Consider the following 15,412-nt stretch of genomic DNA (forward strand, 5'->3'; position numbering starts at 1 on the left):
CAAATCAATACAGTTTGAGCCGAAATATACTGAAAAATAGATAAATCTGCTAAATATACCAGAAAGGGATACAATTCTCTATAAAAAGTGTATACTATTACTATAAAAGGCTATTTACAGCTTCGCAACCCGCTGATGTGGCAACGAGATGCTACACGATTCCCCATCGAATCGTCAGAAGCCGCGGATCGAAATTTACTCGATTCCGTCTCCATCATCGCTACAGATGGATTCATCAGTGCGAGCCGCGGAAACCTCATTATCTCAAAGATTTTGAAGGTCGGTCCAGGTAGTAAAACACAAAGAGAATTATCAAACTCTTAAACCAATATCTTTCCAGCAGTGGTCAACGTGCAGCAAAAGGCACTACTTCTGAAGCAGAAGACGCCAGACGGAATCCGATCGATTCGAAAGGCTTTGATGCCACAATAGATCGACCCGCGGCTGCCTCAACTCTCCACCCACTGCCTGATCAGCCCATCAGCTGGCATAAAGGTAAAATATTAGCAGAGAACCAGACAAAGGAAATAAAATTGTATTTTTCCAGAAACGAGCCAATGCTCTACGATCAGTCAACAACCGGATATTGTGAACTTATGGACAAACTGATGGCTCCAGAAGCCAAGACCAGCCTAGTCCCAACACCAGTCACACACGATCCGCGGTTGCACTGTAGCTTCCATTCAAATGATTCAAGGTATACAATATCTAACAAATCAGATGACAATTATTGATTTTTAGCCGCATCCAAACACCCGGTACAGCTCCGCCACTACGTCGAGCACACTTCACACGAAGTAACACCAATCCGCGGTTGAATAGATGCCCTCTCTACCAATGGCTGATCAATTAAAAATTGTTTTTCTTTTTCTGTTTTACCTTGTTATCTTCTTCGTGAGAATGCTAACTCTGTACCCGAAAGGGAATCATTACCTTTGTTAAGTAAAGGACGAGTCCCTTCTAATAAAGCAATCGTTGTCAAACATACTCCCATATCCGCCTAATACACTACACTCCGCATATCTTATAGTAGATACGCCTCACGGAAAACGGGATTGATGGGACATCTTGACAAAAACAACAGAGCCAGCAGCAATCACACTATAACTTGAGAAGTCTATGAGCTCTCAGAGAGAAATGGGGATCATACACCCACACTAACTTTCCAATAAGCCGCAGATTTGCGCGCAAAAAATACAAATTACAACTTTGAGATTCACACGAGAGGAGCGAAACATCTGAACCTCCAGAATCTCCACAGATCCACGCTCCAAAGCAGAAGAGTCATTAACTCTGATGCTCGAGAACAAAAGAGACACCGCTCACATGAAAAATCGATAATGTCAACAACATATCGACAGATTACGAGCTAATGTCTCAAACAAAACCATGTAGAAAATAACATCATCTACATAAAAAATACATCAAAATCAGACAGAAACCACAGTTTCTGAAAGATTTTAAGACAACGAGATCCGCGGAAACCACTGTTTCTGAAGGATCATAAGACCAAACCGTCGAGAAGCTTCAAAAAATGGCATAAAGTCATCGTCACGACTTCGCAACAAATGGCGAAGGAGCGACAATTGCCAAAAGCTTCGAGACACAAGACCTTGTTAATTTACATGATACATGGATTCTTTGAACTATGGCACTGTCGGCAGACAAAGCCGCGGAATATTCAGGACACTATAGTATCCTAGAGAGCCGTCAACTCCCAAAAGACCCAACCAATTGCTTTACCAGTCTATGTACATGACTTTGATGAAAGACAGAATGTCTGCAAGTGGCAGTTACAGACTGTGGAAGAAGAAGGTTGTCTGTATCAGAAGTAATTAATCTGATACGCGTAGACATGGTAAAAGCAGGAAGTTGGTAGCGATAATTTGCAAAATCAAATCCGCGGTTGACACCCGCGGGTATGAAAACAAAGATCATCAAATGTCGCACTATAGAGAGATACAACACGGTCAAAACAGCCGATAGGTTGGCGTTTTCATAGCTTTCCGGTGTCAAATCAACACAAAACACTCTGAACCCGATTTAATAAGTAGCGGATCTGGAATACCAGATCTAAGCGCCGACGGGTGAAGAACCCCTCTGAACCCGATTTAATAAGTAGCGGATCTGAAACTCCAGATCTAAGCGCCGACGGGCGAAGAACCCCTCTAAACCCGATTTAATAAGTAGCGGATCTGAAAATCCAGATCTAAGCGCCGACGGGTGAAGAACCACTCTGAGCCTGATTTAATAAGTAGCGGGTCTGGGATACCAGACCTAAGCGCCGACAGGTGAAGAAAAACATTTTTACAACAACACTGATCTGTTCAGTATGAGTTACATTCCTCGCGGACAATACTCGGAATCGTGGAAACACGATTAGATGTAATTCAGAAAGATAACACACTTTCTTTCCCCACACTTGGGCACTGTGCAGTATGGTTATAAACCAAAAACAACTTCGCATGAAAGTCCCCAGGCTCAATCTCTTCCAACGGAATGAGAAGAACCTCGTTTGCGAACCAAAACTCATTCGACATAACAATCAAAATATATAACAACTACGATTGTCGATCCAAACAAATTGGTGATCTGAAAGTCACCTGGAAACGCCAAAAGTGCACAATATTGATGCCGCGGCTATCCTGATGCTCTGAGAAGATCCCACAAAATTATACACATGATATTGAGCAAGAGACTCCACGAAATACCACATCACATCTTCCAATTGAAGGTAGTGGACAATAAGATCGAGGTCTTCGACTCATATCTCTAAAAGACCAAAAACCTACTTGAAACGAAGTAACTTGAGAAGACTTGCTCATAAAGACGCTCCATACAGAGAGTCACTTCAAAACGAAAGTGCTTATGATCAATCCGCGGTTGCGGACATTATCAAGTCAACTCTCACCACGCGTGTACGATCCGCGGAGAGGGAAACCACTGTCACAACAGTACAAACTCCCCAAAGCTCAGCAGTCATTATCAGTTACCCAAGTATTAAATCAATTTCCACCGAAACACCTAACGCTTTACATACTCTTGATTTGAAAGAGGTAAAGAATGCTACCTCAAATGTTGAGATACACATTCTTCAAACATGACCCAAATGGGCCAAGATATGGAACAGCACCTAGATGCGCAAATTCATATAAAATCAACAACATCAGTCAATGAGATCTAGAGCACACAACAGAGCGTACCTGCCGTCAGAGATCTCGTAGCCAAAGATCAAAGCTTCATCAAGATCTTAATCTAAACGCAGAAATTATGCAGGGACTTTTCCAAAAAGCTCAAAGAGATCAGTGACTCAAACCAAAGTTATGGATATTGTAGTGATATGCTTCATACAAAAAACTGCTCGAATAAAGAGTACTACAGAAACAAAGAGAACTGTCTAAAGGAAGCTCAGCCAGTGGCAACGTATATCGTTCCGCCAAAGCTAAAAAATCGAAGTAAAAGTATCATGACAGAGTCAAATGTACCAAAACGGTGCGTCACAAGCTGACTTGAAATCCATATCTTTTACTGATACTTGCTTCTATGCTTCATCCATTTGTTACAGTAACCATGTTTCACAAAGTGACACTTTTCGAACCCAGTTCGAACCGCCAGATCTGCAGAACATTGTTCACGATCCGCGGTTGTATCTGCTACAAATCCTAAAAATAACTCATAATATGAAAATCTCTTTTAAAACTAACTATACCGAAGACGGTGATAAAGAAGAATTGGCTATGCAGCTGTTCACTGAGTTTCTAAACAGATCAAACCGTTATGTTTATGCAACATTAGTTCCGAATGACACGTAACGCCTCAAATTCCTTTATCTGGAACCAACAGAAGGCCAACCACTTCTTGGTCTTATGGACTCAGGAGCTTTTCTGTTCATCATTCTGGATTCATACGCAAATGGTTGCTTACACCTGATCTTGAAACGAACATGACTGTCAGCCCAATGATTCAGATTCGCCACATTCGAAAAACAAATATTCATACCTTACAAAATAATCTTCAAGATTCCAAAAATCCACAATCCATAGTGATTGTAGGATCACCAGCTCTAATGGACCCAAAGATCCAAGCAGAGGTAATCTTATCCGAAAAACTCGCTACTACGATTCCACGCCCTAGGGCAGACGGTTATCGATCCGCGGTTGTCAGATGAATATCGAACTGCAATTGAACAGTAGTGATCCGGAAGATGCCCTGACAGAACTGACTTACAAAATTGCCAATTCAATGATTGCAAAACCTGAGTTCTAAAGATCCCTGTACATTTGATGACAGTTGCAGAAAATCCACAGTGGATTTCTTACATAAGTTCATCACAGTTGTCAAACACAAGAACAAAAGAACAAAAAGTTTTCTTACATATAACGGCAACAAGTCACGTCCAGCAGCAGTGCTGCAAGAGATCGGTCAATATGGTAATCACACTGAAGAAAGGCACAAAACTTTTTAATAAAATTTACTAAAATTATTTTCAATAAAGAAAAAGACACCCATCCCAAAGAGATGTTGCGATCCACCCGTCAAAATATGACACCTGGAAAATTTCCAAACGCGGTACTCGTTCTATGGAATTAGCATGTGATTTTGTCTATACTATCCAGACAGATCCTCCGCATGACCATACACGATTGCAAGAAAAGTCACCTGTCCAATTGAGCCAGATATTTGGTTCATTCTGAGATCATCGATCCAGACACCAAAACGATTGTGACTATACTCGCCGAAAAACCCATTGTCCCTCGACCCGCAGTTTCACCACAAAAACGACAAAACTGTCATGGTTCTGAACGCTACTAATACGAGGAAAGGATCATATGCAACAACAAATTCTCTTAAATACTCACTAAAATTATCACAAAAACTCTGAACACATTCAGCAAAATAAAATCCTAGTCTTGGGAAAGCCAAGTGATGAAACAGTTCCAAAATCTCGACTAGCTTCGCCTAGCAAAGATAGCGAGATTGCTCATTATCACCGAGCATTGCAAAGACTGATTGTATATTATCACGGCTACACCTTCCCTACTGTCATCGAGCACAACACTGGCGCAGATGGAATACACCGTGTTACACAGAAGGATTGCATCTCCATTGCTTCCACATGAAGCCAGTGAGACAATTCTCAGACACCCGCGGTTTCCACTTGCAAAAACTACCGCTCACAAAACATATGACAGTAATGGGCAAATGCCAGAAGACTAGACAACGTCTAAAAAGTCACAAATAGTCATTGGGAATAATCACTCATGTTGAAAAACCAAAACGCGACGGACAAATTCGATCCGCGATTGTAAAGCGCAGAGGCGAATTATACTCTCGTGCAGTCTCTCAGTTGCTTCCTCTTGAATTAAATCCACTGAACCGCCCTAATATCGCGACAGAGGAAGAGATAGAGGATGCACAGGACTCCAGTCCAAGAGCTACCAGCACCCGCGGTTCTGTTCAATCTAGACATGAAATACGTCCCAGAGCTATTCTTACCAAAAGACTTGACATTGCTGAATGTGAAAATTATTCAAATCCAAATTTTAATGTAAATAACTCAAATAATACCACTGAACCAAAAATTCCGATCATACAGAGAATAATATAATATCTGGTGACACAGATGATTTTAACATCTTGGAAAAGAGATCAACAAACGGGAATACCCTACAAGACCATCAAGGTCGTTCCGGCAGAGGCCGCGGATGAAGATATAACGGAGTTACCAACGGGCTGAGTTAGAACATTTCTATCTCGAAAACTTAAAGAGCTGCCCATTTTATTACGTCCATCTCACTAATGTCCTTGCGCCCGCTGGCACCCTCCCCCCGGGAGTGTTGTCAACTATTTCCCCGAAGGCAAATCCGTCGACAACTTAAAGGCTGGATGATGGCCCTCATGTAGTTTTCCCCGCAAAACTAGGACCATCATCGCCTTAATAATCTCTTATTCCAATCTGTTAATTCACCTTATTATTTATCTCTTTAAATCACCTTTTATCAGGAATATTCAATTAATTATAATTTGAATTACCGCCCTAAAACCCATTGTGTCAGTAAACGCGCTCCACTCAGCCGCGAGCGGTCGCGTAGCGGCCGCCGCGCGTCCTCATTGCTCAGTCTAGCCGACGAGTTGTTGTTGCCTCCTCCGGTCGTCCGGTAGCGTGACGAGTGTGAAAGTGTCGGCAAAATAGATCCTATCATCTTTCCGGACTATTTTAGCCTATTTTATGCGCTACTGACGCATTCGGAGAGTGAATAACCGCCCTTTTTAGGCCCTTTATGCCATTTTCTAGCGATCCGCGGTTGTGACCGCTCATTCGTCTACCTTTCGACCCGCGGCACATCCAGCAGGACGCTTATCCAAATATTAAATTATACTAACTAATCTTTCGTAAATAAATGGGTTGTCTTTAAACTGTGTTCTGTTCGTTACATCGCTTATCTCACACTTTGCCGTCATTTTATACACTTTGATTGGGAAGATTTTTCCGGAGCGGGGTTGTCTCCGACCGCATTAAAGCCCCGCCTCCACAAATGCGGAATCAATATATTATTATCAGAATTTGGTGAGCAGATAACAAGTAAACAACACGAATGAATCAGAAGATTTTTAAAGTGGAATGAAGATAAAACGTGGAAAAAACAGATAGCGGAGATTAGAATTATGATGACAGATATAATTGGGGAGAGGGAGCTGTACTCACAGTGACAATGGTGCACGTGGGTGTCAGAAGAACATCGGATAACGATTCTAATTACCAGATGGTTAACAGGAAACGTAAGAAAAGATGAAGACGACCAGATCAAAGAAGCAGTTTCGTATGCAGTACATAACAAATAAACAATATGAATGAATCAGAAGATTTTGGAAATTTTTGGTGAAATGAAGATTGAAGAAAAGATAGTGGAGAGCGGAGAATTATGATGACAAATGGAATGGGGAGGTGCATGTATGCAATGAATAGAGTGGCGTGAAACGAACGGAGAAATGAAAAGAGGAGAGGGGAGCTGGATACACGGCGACGGTAATGCACGTGGATGCGAGGAAAGGTAAAATGAGATTGCTATTCGAACTACCAGCTGGTTTACGCATAGATTTCGTCTTTGACAATACATAGGAATAGCGAGATCATTGAAAAAATTTTGTGTAACAGGAAAACAAAGGAAAAATTGTATAAATGGTGACTAAACAAAGGAAAATGTTGAATGGGAGTGTAAAAAATAAGTGAAGTGAGAAGTACCATAGAATCTGGAGGAATTTAAGATGGGTTTAAGGTTGCAAAATATTGGCCCGGCCCGTTGCAGGTATGGTTAAAAAATGCAACTTGCGAGTTGTGCTGTTTTTTACTGTATCAATGAAATATCGTAACAGTACCAAATTTGATTCAATCGGTTATTGAATATATCGCAAAAATTTAGTTTGTGGTTCTAAATAAATAGATGCAGTCAAGCCATTTCAGAATTTCCATTTGATAATATTGATTCCTTTAAAATTTCATAGATCAGACTCTTTACGATCCCTTCAGCTTCAGATCTCCACACGACAATGAACAGAAAAAAAATTGTCGGCATATGGGAAGGTGTTCGAAGATGACGAGGAAGATTCCACCGTTTAGGAAAGAAAAATAACGTTCTGAAACGGAAATTTTATGATTCTATAATGAATTCTGGTAAATTCAATAAATTTCAGTTTCAGAAGTGTCGGAAAACAATTGTAAAAGAGTAGAGACTAATTTTTTCATATGAGTCATCGGATCATTCGGGTTATGAAACCGACCGGAAGAAGAAGATCTGGAATTTTTAACTTTTAAAATGGGAACACGATCTGAGATTCAGTCGTTCAAAAGGAAATAGGTGTCTAAAACGCCCTACTATTCCGGCTTCCGTATTGATACTGTTTTTGAAAATCATTAAAAACAGTAAATAATAAAAGTACCTGATGTAAGAGACATAAAAAAAACCTGAGATACATAAAAAATCAGAAAATATAGGAAGTCCATTAAAATCGAAGTTACTTCCGGAATAGATCTTTTTTTCTGAAACGGGAATATGATTTTTATTGTTTCAGTTTCAGAAGAATGAGTCGACACCAATTACGTGAGTCATAGTTATAATAGTAGAGGCTGAAAGTTGTGATGGTAAACAGAATGAAGAGGGAATGGATGCGAGTATGAAACAAACAGAGAGATGAAAAGAGGAGAAAGGAGATGTACGCACAGTGAAGGTGGTACATGTGGAAGTAAGAAACTGAAAAATGGAATAACTAATTCGACTCACAACTGGTCTACGACAGACGGTATCTTCGTGACGTGATATTTTCAGAAGTTCATGTATAAGAATGTTCCAAAAATTGTGTACGAACTGATTACAATAAAATTTAAAATGTTAGGAATAAAAACAATGATAACATCGAATCAAAATCAAAGACAAAAACCTCATGGACTTCACGGAAAAGAATGGAATATGATTAAAAACTTAGGACTTTTTTCCATTATCAGTTAAAGCTCATTCTAACAAAAAATAAGATAGAGAAACAGAAACATTAATTTTAACAATGTTGATATTAATTATACTATTTATTGATTCGACCTGTTCCTATAAAATCAAAAAAGTGATCAAGAAAGGGGCAATATAGCAAAAGAGGGGAGCTGCAGCAAGAAATTGCTCGTTTGTGAGGGAGAAATGGTAATGTTGGGAACGTGAGAAGAGGGGGACGGAGACACCAATGATAGAGACAGTTGGAGAGTTAGAGATAAAGAGACCGTCAGTATGATGAAAGAATTGGAGTAGGGATGAATATAGGAAGTTAGTTACACGATATGAAACAGGGATTCACAAAGATAGACAGTTTTTAGACGGTGCGTCGGGATGGGTCGCAGCAAAGAAGCGAGCAGGTTTAGCAGTAAGAAGTTGGAAGAGAAGTATAAGAATGGTGACTAATCGGGAGGAATATCAAAAATCTAGGGTACAAAAAACTACAAAACAGTAGAGAGAAAAAAAATGTGTGAAACAGGCAAAAAGGACAAGCAGACTGAACAGAAATTACTGGAAACCTGGCAGTATTCCAAACTTTAAGACGTCACCAGTAAAGAAATATATGTACATAATTGAGGTAATTTAAGATAAATAGGTGAAACATTATTTATACTGGCTTTCACTAAAAGTGTGATTAGGACTGCAAATATTTCATGCTGTGGAACAACACGATTTTCTATACACTGATGGTATGAATACATTGTTTACAGTAGTGAAAAGAATACAACATTCTGAAACGGATATTTTTTCTATGAAAATAATTATATCCCGGTAAAATCTATCGTTTTCGGTGTGAGAATTCAGAAGCCGAATTTCGAAGATACAAAATGCTGACGCCAATGAAACATGAACGTATCCTTCGAAAAACCGCTTCGTAGAAACGGGAACATATTCGGAAAAACGAATCGAACGGTTTCGGTTTCAGAAATGTCAAGAAAGATCGCAAACGGTATTGAAATCTATTTTACAAATTTAACATGAAAAACTTTGTTACTATTTTTAAGATTTTTCTAGAAAACGCACAATTTGGAAAAGAACGAATCGTGATAGCAATTGCGCAATAATGTTTATTCTAATGAAACGCTAATAAACTTGTGAAGGGAAACAGTAGAAAATCGATAAAAATAAAACGTGGAAAAACAGATAGCGGAGAACAGAGAGTTATGATGACAAATACAATTGAAAGGGGGATGAGTAGAGTGGTGTAAAACGAACGGAAAGATGAGAAAGAAGATGGGAGCAGTGCGCACGGTGAACGGCATGGACTACATGCATTATCAATCTCAACATGAAGGAGATTTGGCGAAACTGAGAAATTACTTGTCACTGATTAAATTTTTCTGTTTCAAATTTGTTGTAAATCTTAAAATTGTTGCAAATCGAGGTAAGATAGAGAGAGGGACAATGACCGGAATCAAAAATAAATCTTACCGAGTTTCCAAGATCATGAAACAGACAGTGAATCTCGAAGTTATGCATTGGGACGTGAAACGAAACCCACATACTTTATGGAGTTTTGGATTTGTTACTGTTTCCTACAAGTATTGTACAACGTCACAGCAGAATGTGATATTCAGACTAAAAACCATATGAATGAATCAGACGATTTTTGCAATGAAATATAAAAGAAACGTGGAAAAAAGACAGTGAGCGGCTGTGACTTATGATGGCAAATAGAATGGGAAGAGGGATGTGAAGTGAATAAAGAGATAAGGAGAGACGAAGGGAGCTGTAAATACGGTGGAAATTAGATTAGAAGCGAATATGATAATGTGCTACTATCACATTCACTAAGTATCACTGGAAAAGAGTAATCAAGGATACAGTAGAACGTCAATGTCTTACGAATTAGTAATCAGAGACGTTAAAAACTACATATATGAAGTTAACGAAACGGACATGTTATTTTATAGGTCTACATTTTTTTCTTTTTCAATTTGTCTACAGTACCCTAAGTTGTTTTGATGAAAAATATTACACGCACTTGTGGCATTTGGTACAATTTTGTGTTCTTACTGGCTAACTTAGCATGAATAGATGTGATTGGAAAAAGGGGGGAATGTAGCAAAAGGAGGTAGCTGCAGTGGCAAGAAAGTGTTCGTTGGTGAGAGAGAAATGGTAATGAAGCGAAAAACCGTTGGAGAAACTACGAAAAGTGAGATGAGTTAAATATTGAGCACAATGAGGAACAGTGAGTAAGAGAATCAAATTCTGAATTTTGTCTACTGTTTCTGAAGGGAGGGATAGTGATAGCAGGAAAGTATGTATATTCATATAGACAACTACTAACTACGGATAAATCACAATCGGGAAATATTAGAAAAAAAACCATGAAAATAAAAGAAAATGAAAACAAAATAGAATTTAATAAGATTGAATAGAGAGCTCTGGCCGGAAGAACACACGAGTGGCAGGTTGAATGCCGACCGGTGCTGGAGGGGTCAAACCCGAAGGTAATGTCGTAGGCCGTGAGGCTCCTGGCGGGGTACTCCGTCATAGTCAGTGGTGTGCCAACACCCGACGGTTATGACAAAGTTGGAGGAATCCTGTGGTGTTAAATTTTCGGGAGGGCGAAGGTTAAGTCGGAACCTGAGTCCACTGCGTGCATCTATACCTAACCAAATAATGATACCGGTGGAATCAACTCGGGTGATGATGTTCCCTGAGCTCGACTTTCTGCTAAAACGTGTTTCCCATTCTTCTGAATTCTTCATATTCTAGAAAAATCGTTTCAATGGTGAGAAAATGAAAAACGGTTGGAGCCAAGTGAGTGAGTAAGAGAATCAAATTCAGTTGTGAGTTGTAACTACTGTTTCTGAAGGGAGTGATAGTGATAGCAGGAAAATATATTCATTTTGACAAGAATAGGGAAATGTAAAAAAACTATGAAAAACAAAGGAAATAAAGAAAAACGAGATGACTAGAACCTAGTTTCTATTGCTCAACGTATTACAAATTCAACTGTAACTTTTTTCGTTTATTAACTATTGACTACCGGAAAAGCAAAGAATGTCTAGAGTCCAAAACAGTAATTTTTCGAAAAAAATGAGTGTGTGAAGCAATAATTTCATTCAGGTTTCAGCTGTGTATGTATTGTTTCTAGCTATCAAAAATTACAACAGTTTATCGGTGGAAGAAGTATCTAAGGGAAACGAGTGTTTTTTTAATGAAATGTCAATGCTGTTCAACGAGTTCTAGTAAAAATCTATCCAGTTTTATAAGTGTTCAGAAACCGTGGAATAGAGGGGAGAGCCTCCTCCGGAAATCACTGTCAACGACATGAGTCAAAGCCATTGAAACGATTTTTCTAGAACACGAAGCAATTAGAAAAATGGGAAACATGCTTTACAGAGAAGGGAATGTGGATTCAAAATGGAAAATGTGAGGAGAAGTTCTGTAAAACTGAAGGAAGACAGTTCAGGTTGACAAAGGAATTGCAAATCGACTAACATAGAGGGCTTCCGCCTTCCGCTGAAAATTTCAATTATTATAATTCCGGTTTTTTTTTATTCTGGTTTCTGTTTACCGACTGGTAAATTTATCACGACTGAAAATTATCAAGAAGAATCGAAACAGTTTAAATGCAAAAAATTTTCAGTTTCAAAAATCTATTTTCTTTGTTCAACTTTTTTGGCAACAATTTGACTGCACTGGGCTATTCCGAAAAAACAAAATTCAGCGGAGAAGAACAGCTCCAAAACGATTAAGTGAATACACAACTGTATTTATGAGATTTTGGCTTTTGAAATGGAATATCCTGTTTCCCCAACGAATACACCGCATTCAACCATACTTGCAAACCGGGCCGAAACGGGCCGACACGGGCCGGGGCGTAACTCGCTTCAAACTCAATATTATGAGCTCAAAAATATACCAAAGTGTAGATCTCAACGAGTTCTATGTCCGTGACCCACTGCGGGCCGGATGGCTACTCGTTAATGTGCCGCGGGCCGGGCTAGAATGGTTTTTTTGGCCATTTTCGCGTTTTTTGGCACTTTTTCCCGGCCCGCGGCACAATAACAAATAGCCATCCGGCCCGTAGTGGGTTACGGACATAGAACTCGTGGAGATCTACATTTTGATATATTTTTGAGCTCATAATATTGAGTTTGAAGCGAGTTACGCCCCGGCCCGTGTCGGCCCGTTTCGGCCCGGTTTGCAAGTATGCATTCAACTGAATGCATTTAGAAGGCAACGAAAAATAAACGGATTTTATGGAACAGAACAACATTTCAACAACAACTGTATCGATTCCCTCTGGACAAGCTGCATAATCAAAAAACAGAAAAAAGTGATCGAGAAAAGATGTGGTGGGAAAAAGTGTTCGTTGGTGAGTGAGAAATGGTAATGTTGGGAAAGTGAGGAGAGAAAGAGAGAGAGAGAGAGAGAGAGAGAGAGAGAGAGAGAGAGAGAGAGAGAGAAGGAGGAGCACCTAGTTGGAGGGTCAGAGATAAGAGATAAACAAAATCGTTATGAAAAGGAAGAATAAGAGTCGGAAACCATCAGGACTAAGACAGGTTGAGTAATGTAATCTAGAGTTGTACTAAATAGTTTTTCTGATTTTTATCTTGTTTCAGAATAGAGTCATAGTGATGTTCAGAGATACCAGACTAGTGGGTGAATAAGCTAAATCGTTATGAAAAAGAGGAATTAGAGCCGGAAAACATTAGGAAAAAGACAGGCTGAGTACCAGAGTTGCATGGAAGTGAAAATTTCTTATCCGGAAGTCGGAAGCGATTTTCCTTATCCGGAAGTCGGAACTCGGAAGTCGGAAGTGAAAAAACGCCCGCAAGTCAGAAGTCGGAAGTCGGAATTCCATGCAACTCTGCTGAGTAATCTGAAGTTGTTCTAATTAGTTGTTCTGATTTTTATCTTGTTTCAGAACAGAGTCATTGTGTTGTTTAGAAATAACAGTCTTCTTAGTGAAAAGCATAACCCCATCAGATGAGTCTCGAAATATTGAAATAATAGGAAATTCCCTATAAATATTAGACTGTTTCAGTTTGACGTGAAACATACTAAATGACTCAATTTGTTCCTCCTTTTAAATCTTTAAGGCTGCATAAGAGAACCTCACATAACATTCCCATCAAATTCTTTCTGAGAAACAGATCACAAATCGATTTTTATGGTTTTGTTTGCTGAGAAACTATAAAAAACGAGGCTCCCTCCACCTCATATACATATCGTTTTATCGTTCCTTCCCTCCCATTCCTCTCTTTTTCTTTTCTCTTTTCCAGTCGTGTCACTGTTTTCATATTTTTCGAAATGGACAACAGCAATGATAATTTTTGTGATTCCTCTCCATCTCCTACTGTAGAAGAAGATGCTCTTTCCGTTTCTCAACTCATCAACCATGTCAATGCGATCAACTTGACTATGCTTTCAGTGTGTTTGAGAAAGTAAAACTAATTTCCAGCCAAATCCACCACCACCTGTCCAATTTAAGCGATCGGTTTTCAACGAGCTTGCGGAAAATCTCAGAGTGAAGGAAATGGAAATCCGGGAGAAATTCAAACTCATCGACCAACTAACCCAGGAGATCGATGAAGGAGACGCCGGGGATCACCAGGCTAAAAGGGTGATGAGAGTTCAGCTGCAAGAAGAAGTGGCTGAATCATTCAAGCAATTTGATCAAATTGCTCAAACCCTCAAAGAAGCTTATATGGTGAACATTGCAATTTGAGGGAAAAAATGGAATAATACTTAGAGACCGCAACATTTTTTTCAAACTCAATTTTCCATTAAAATTTTTATCTTGACCTGTTCTTCAGGTGAATGGAAGTACATTCCCAAAAATTTTCCCGAAAATATTCACTCTCTCCAAAGTTACAGGCCATTTTGTAACCCAAGGTTTCTACTGAATTTCTCTTGGGGAATTCTTTCGTTTTGCTGACCACGCAAAAAACATTCTGTTTTCACGTTCAATACATCAAATTTTTGCAAAAATTGGGAAAGTTCGAAGTAGAAACCTTTTGATTCAGAACCCAGCGTGTTATCCACTGAACTAAATGAACACAAATGTGACGCTGATAATAGGAAAATATAATTTTGACGTGATTTTTTAAAATTCAAGAGAATTTTTTGAAGGATTTTCAGCATATTTCAAGATAAAACATCAAATATCTAAAGTTCTACAATACGGATTTTTTAATTTCTAAGTCGGTCTAGATCGAAATTTTGCGTAGATTTTGATTCCGTCGAGAAACGATGCGAGTCTGACTTGCATTAACCTGAACTGTAGGAAAAACTAATTTTCTTTTTGAGCCTGTTGTTTTCCGACATCGAAAAAATCACATTTTACGAATAAACGCCTTTCCAAATCTTGGCCTCAGGTACCTGAAAAAATTCTAAAGTCGTGAATCCAAAAGTTTGTACAAATCAATGTATTGAAGAATGAATATTTATTTATTTTCAACATTACAATCGTCTGTTTCATGGAAAAAGTAAACATTTAGTTTTTTCAACTTTTCTGTTTTATCTAGTAAAAATTCTTCAGAAAAGGCGAGGTTAAAGTTGTTTTAGCGGATAACGAATTTTGAATTTCGCACCGCTATCGCTAGGCGACGATAAATTCAACGAAAAACAGGTGCTGAAAAATAGAAGAGAGCTTTGAGTAATAGTAGAAAGCCTGAGATAACGATTGGGATGACAAAATAAAAAAAATTTGTGATAGAAGAAATATTAATAAAAGTATAATTTGTCTGACTAAAAATGGAGAACTTGAAACAGTTGCCGAAAGTGTATGCAGCTTGCGAGACTAATTATTTATGAAAAACTTACGGATGCAGGAAAATGGGAAAACGGTAAACTTTGCTTTCCTTTCAATAGTTTTATTCAAAAAAATTAGTTTTATTCAAAAAAATTAGTTTTAT

At 38.8% G+C, this 15,412-nt stretch overlaps 1 protein-coding gene across 1 annotated transcript; it reads left to right on the plus strand.

The window, feature by feature from the left end:
* Window positions 1-13,805: 13,805 nt before the first annotated feature.
* On the plus strand, window positions 13,806-14,223 carry GCK72_013021 (uncharacterized protein; the record flags this gene model as incomplete). Its single annotated transcript, XM_053729583.1, has 2 exons — window positions 13,806-13,895; window positions 13,957-14,223. 2 exons carry the CDS (start codon window positions 13,806-13,808, stop codon window positions 14,221-14,223), a joined length of 357 nt encoding a protein of 118 aa, XP_053584355.1.
* Between the last annotated feature and the right edge of the window lie 1,189 nt (window positions 14,224-15,412).

The sequence above is a fragment of the Caenorhabditis remanei genome, chromosome IV, assembly GCF_010183535.1.
Source record: "Caenorhabditis remanei strain PX506 chromosome IV, whole genome shotgun sequence".
Classification (NCBI taxonomy): domain Eukaryota; kingdom Metazoa; phylum Nematoda; class Chromadorea; order Rhabditida; family Rhabditidae; genus Caenorhabditis; species Caenorhabditis remanei.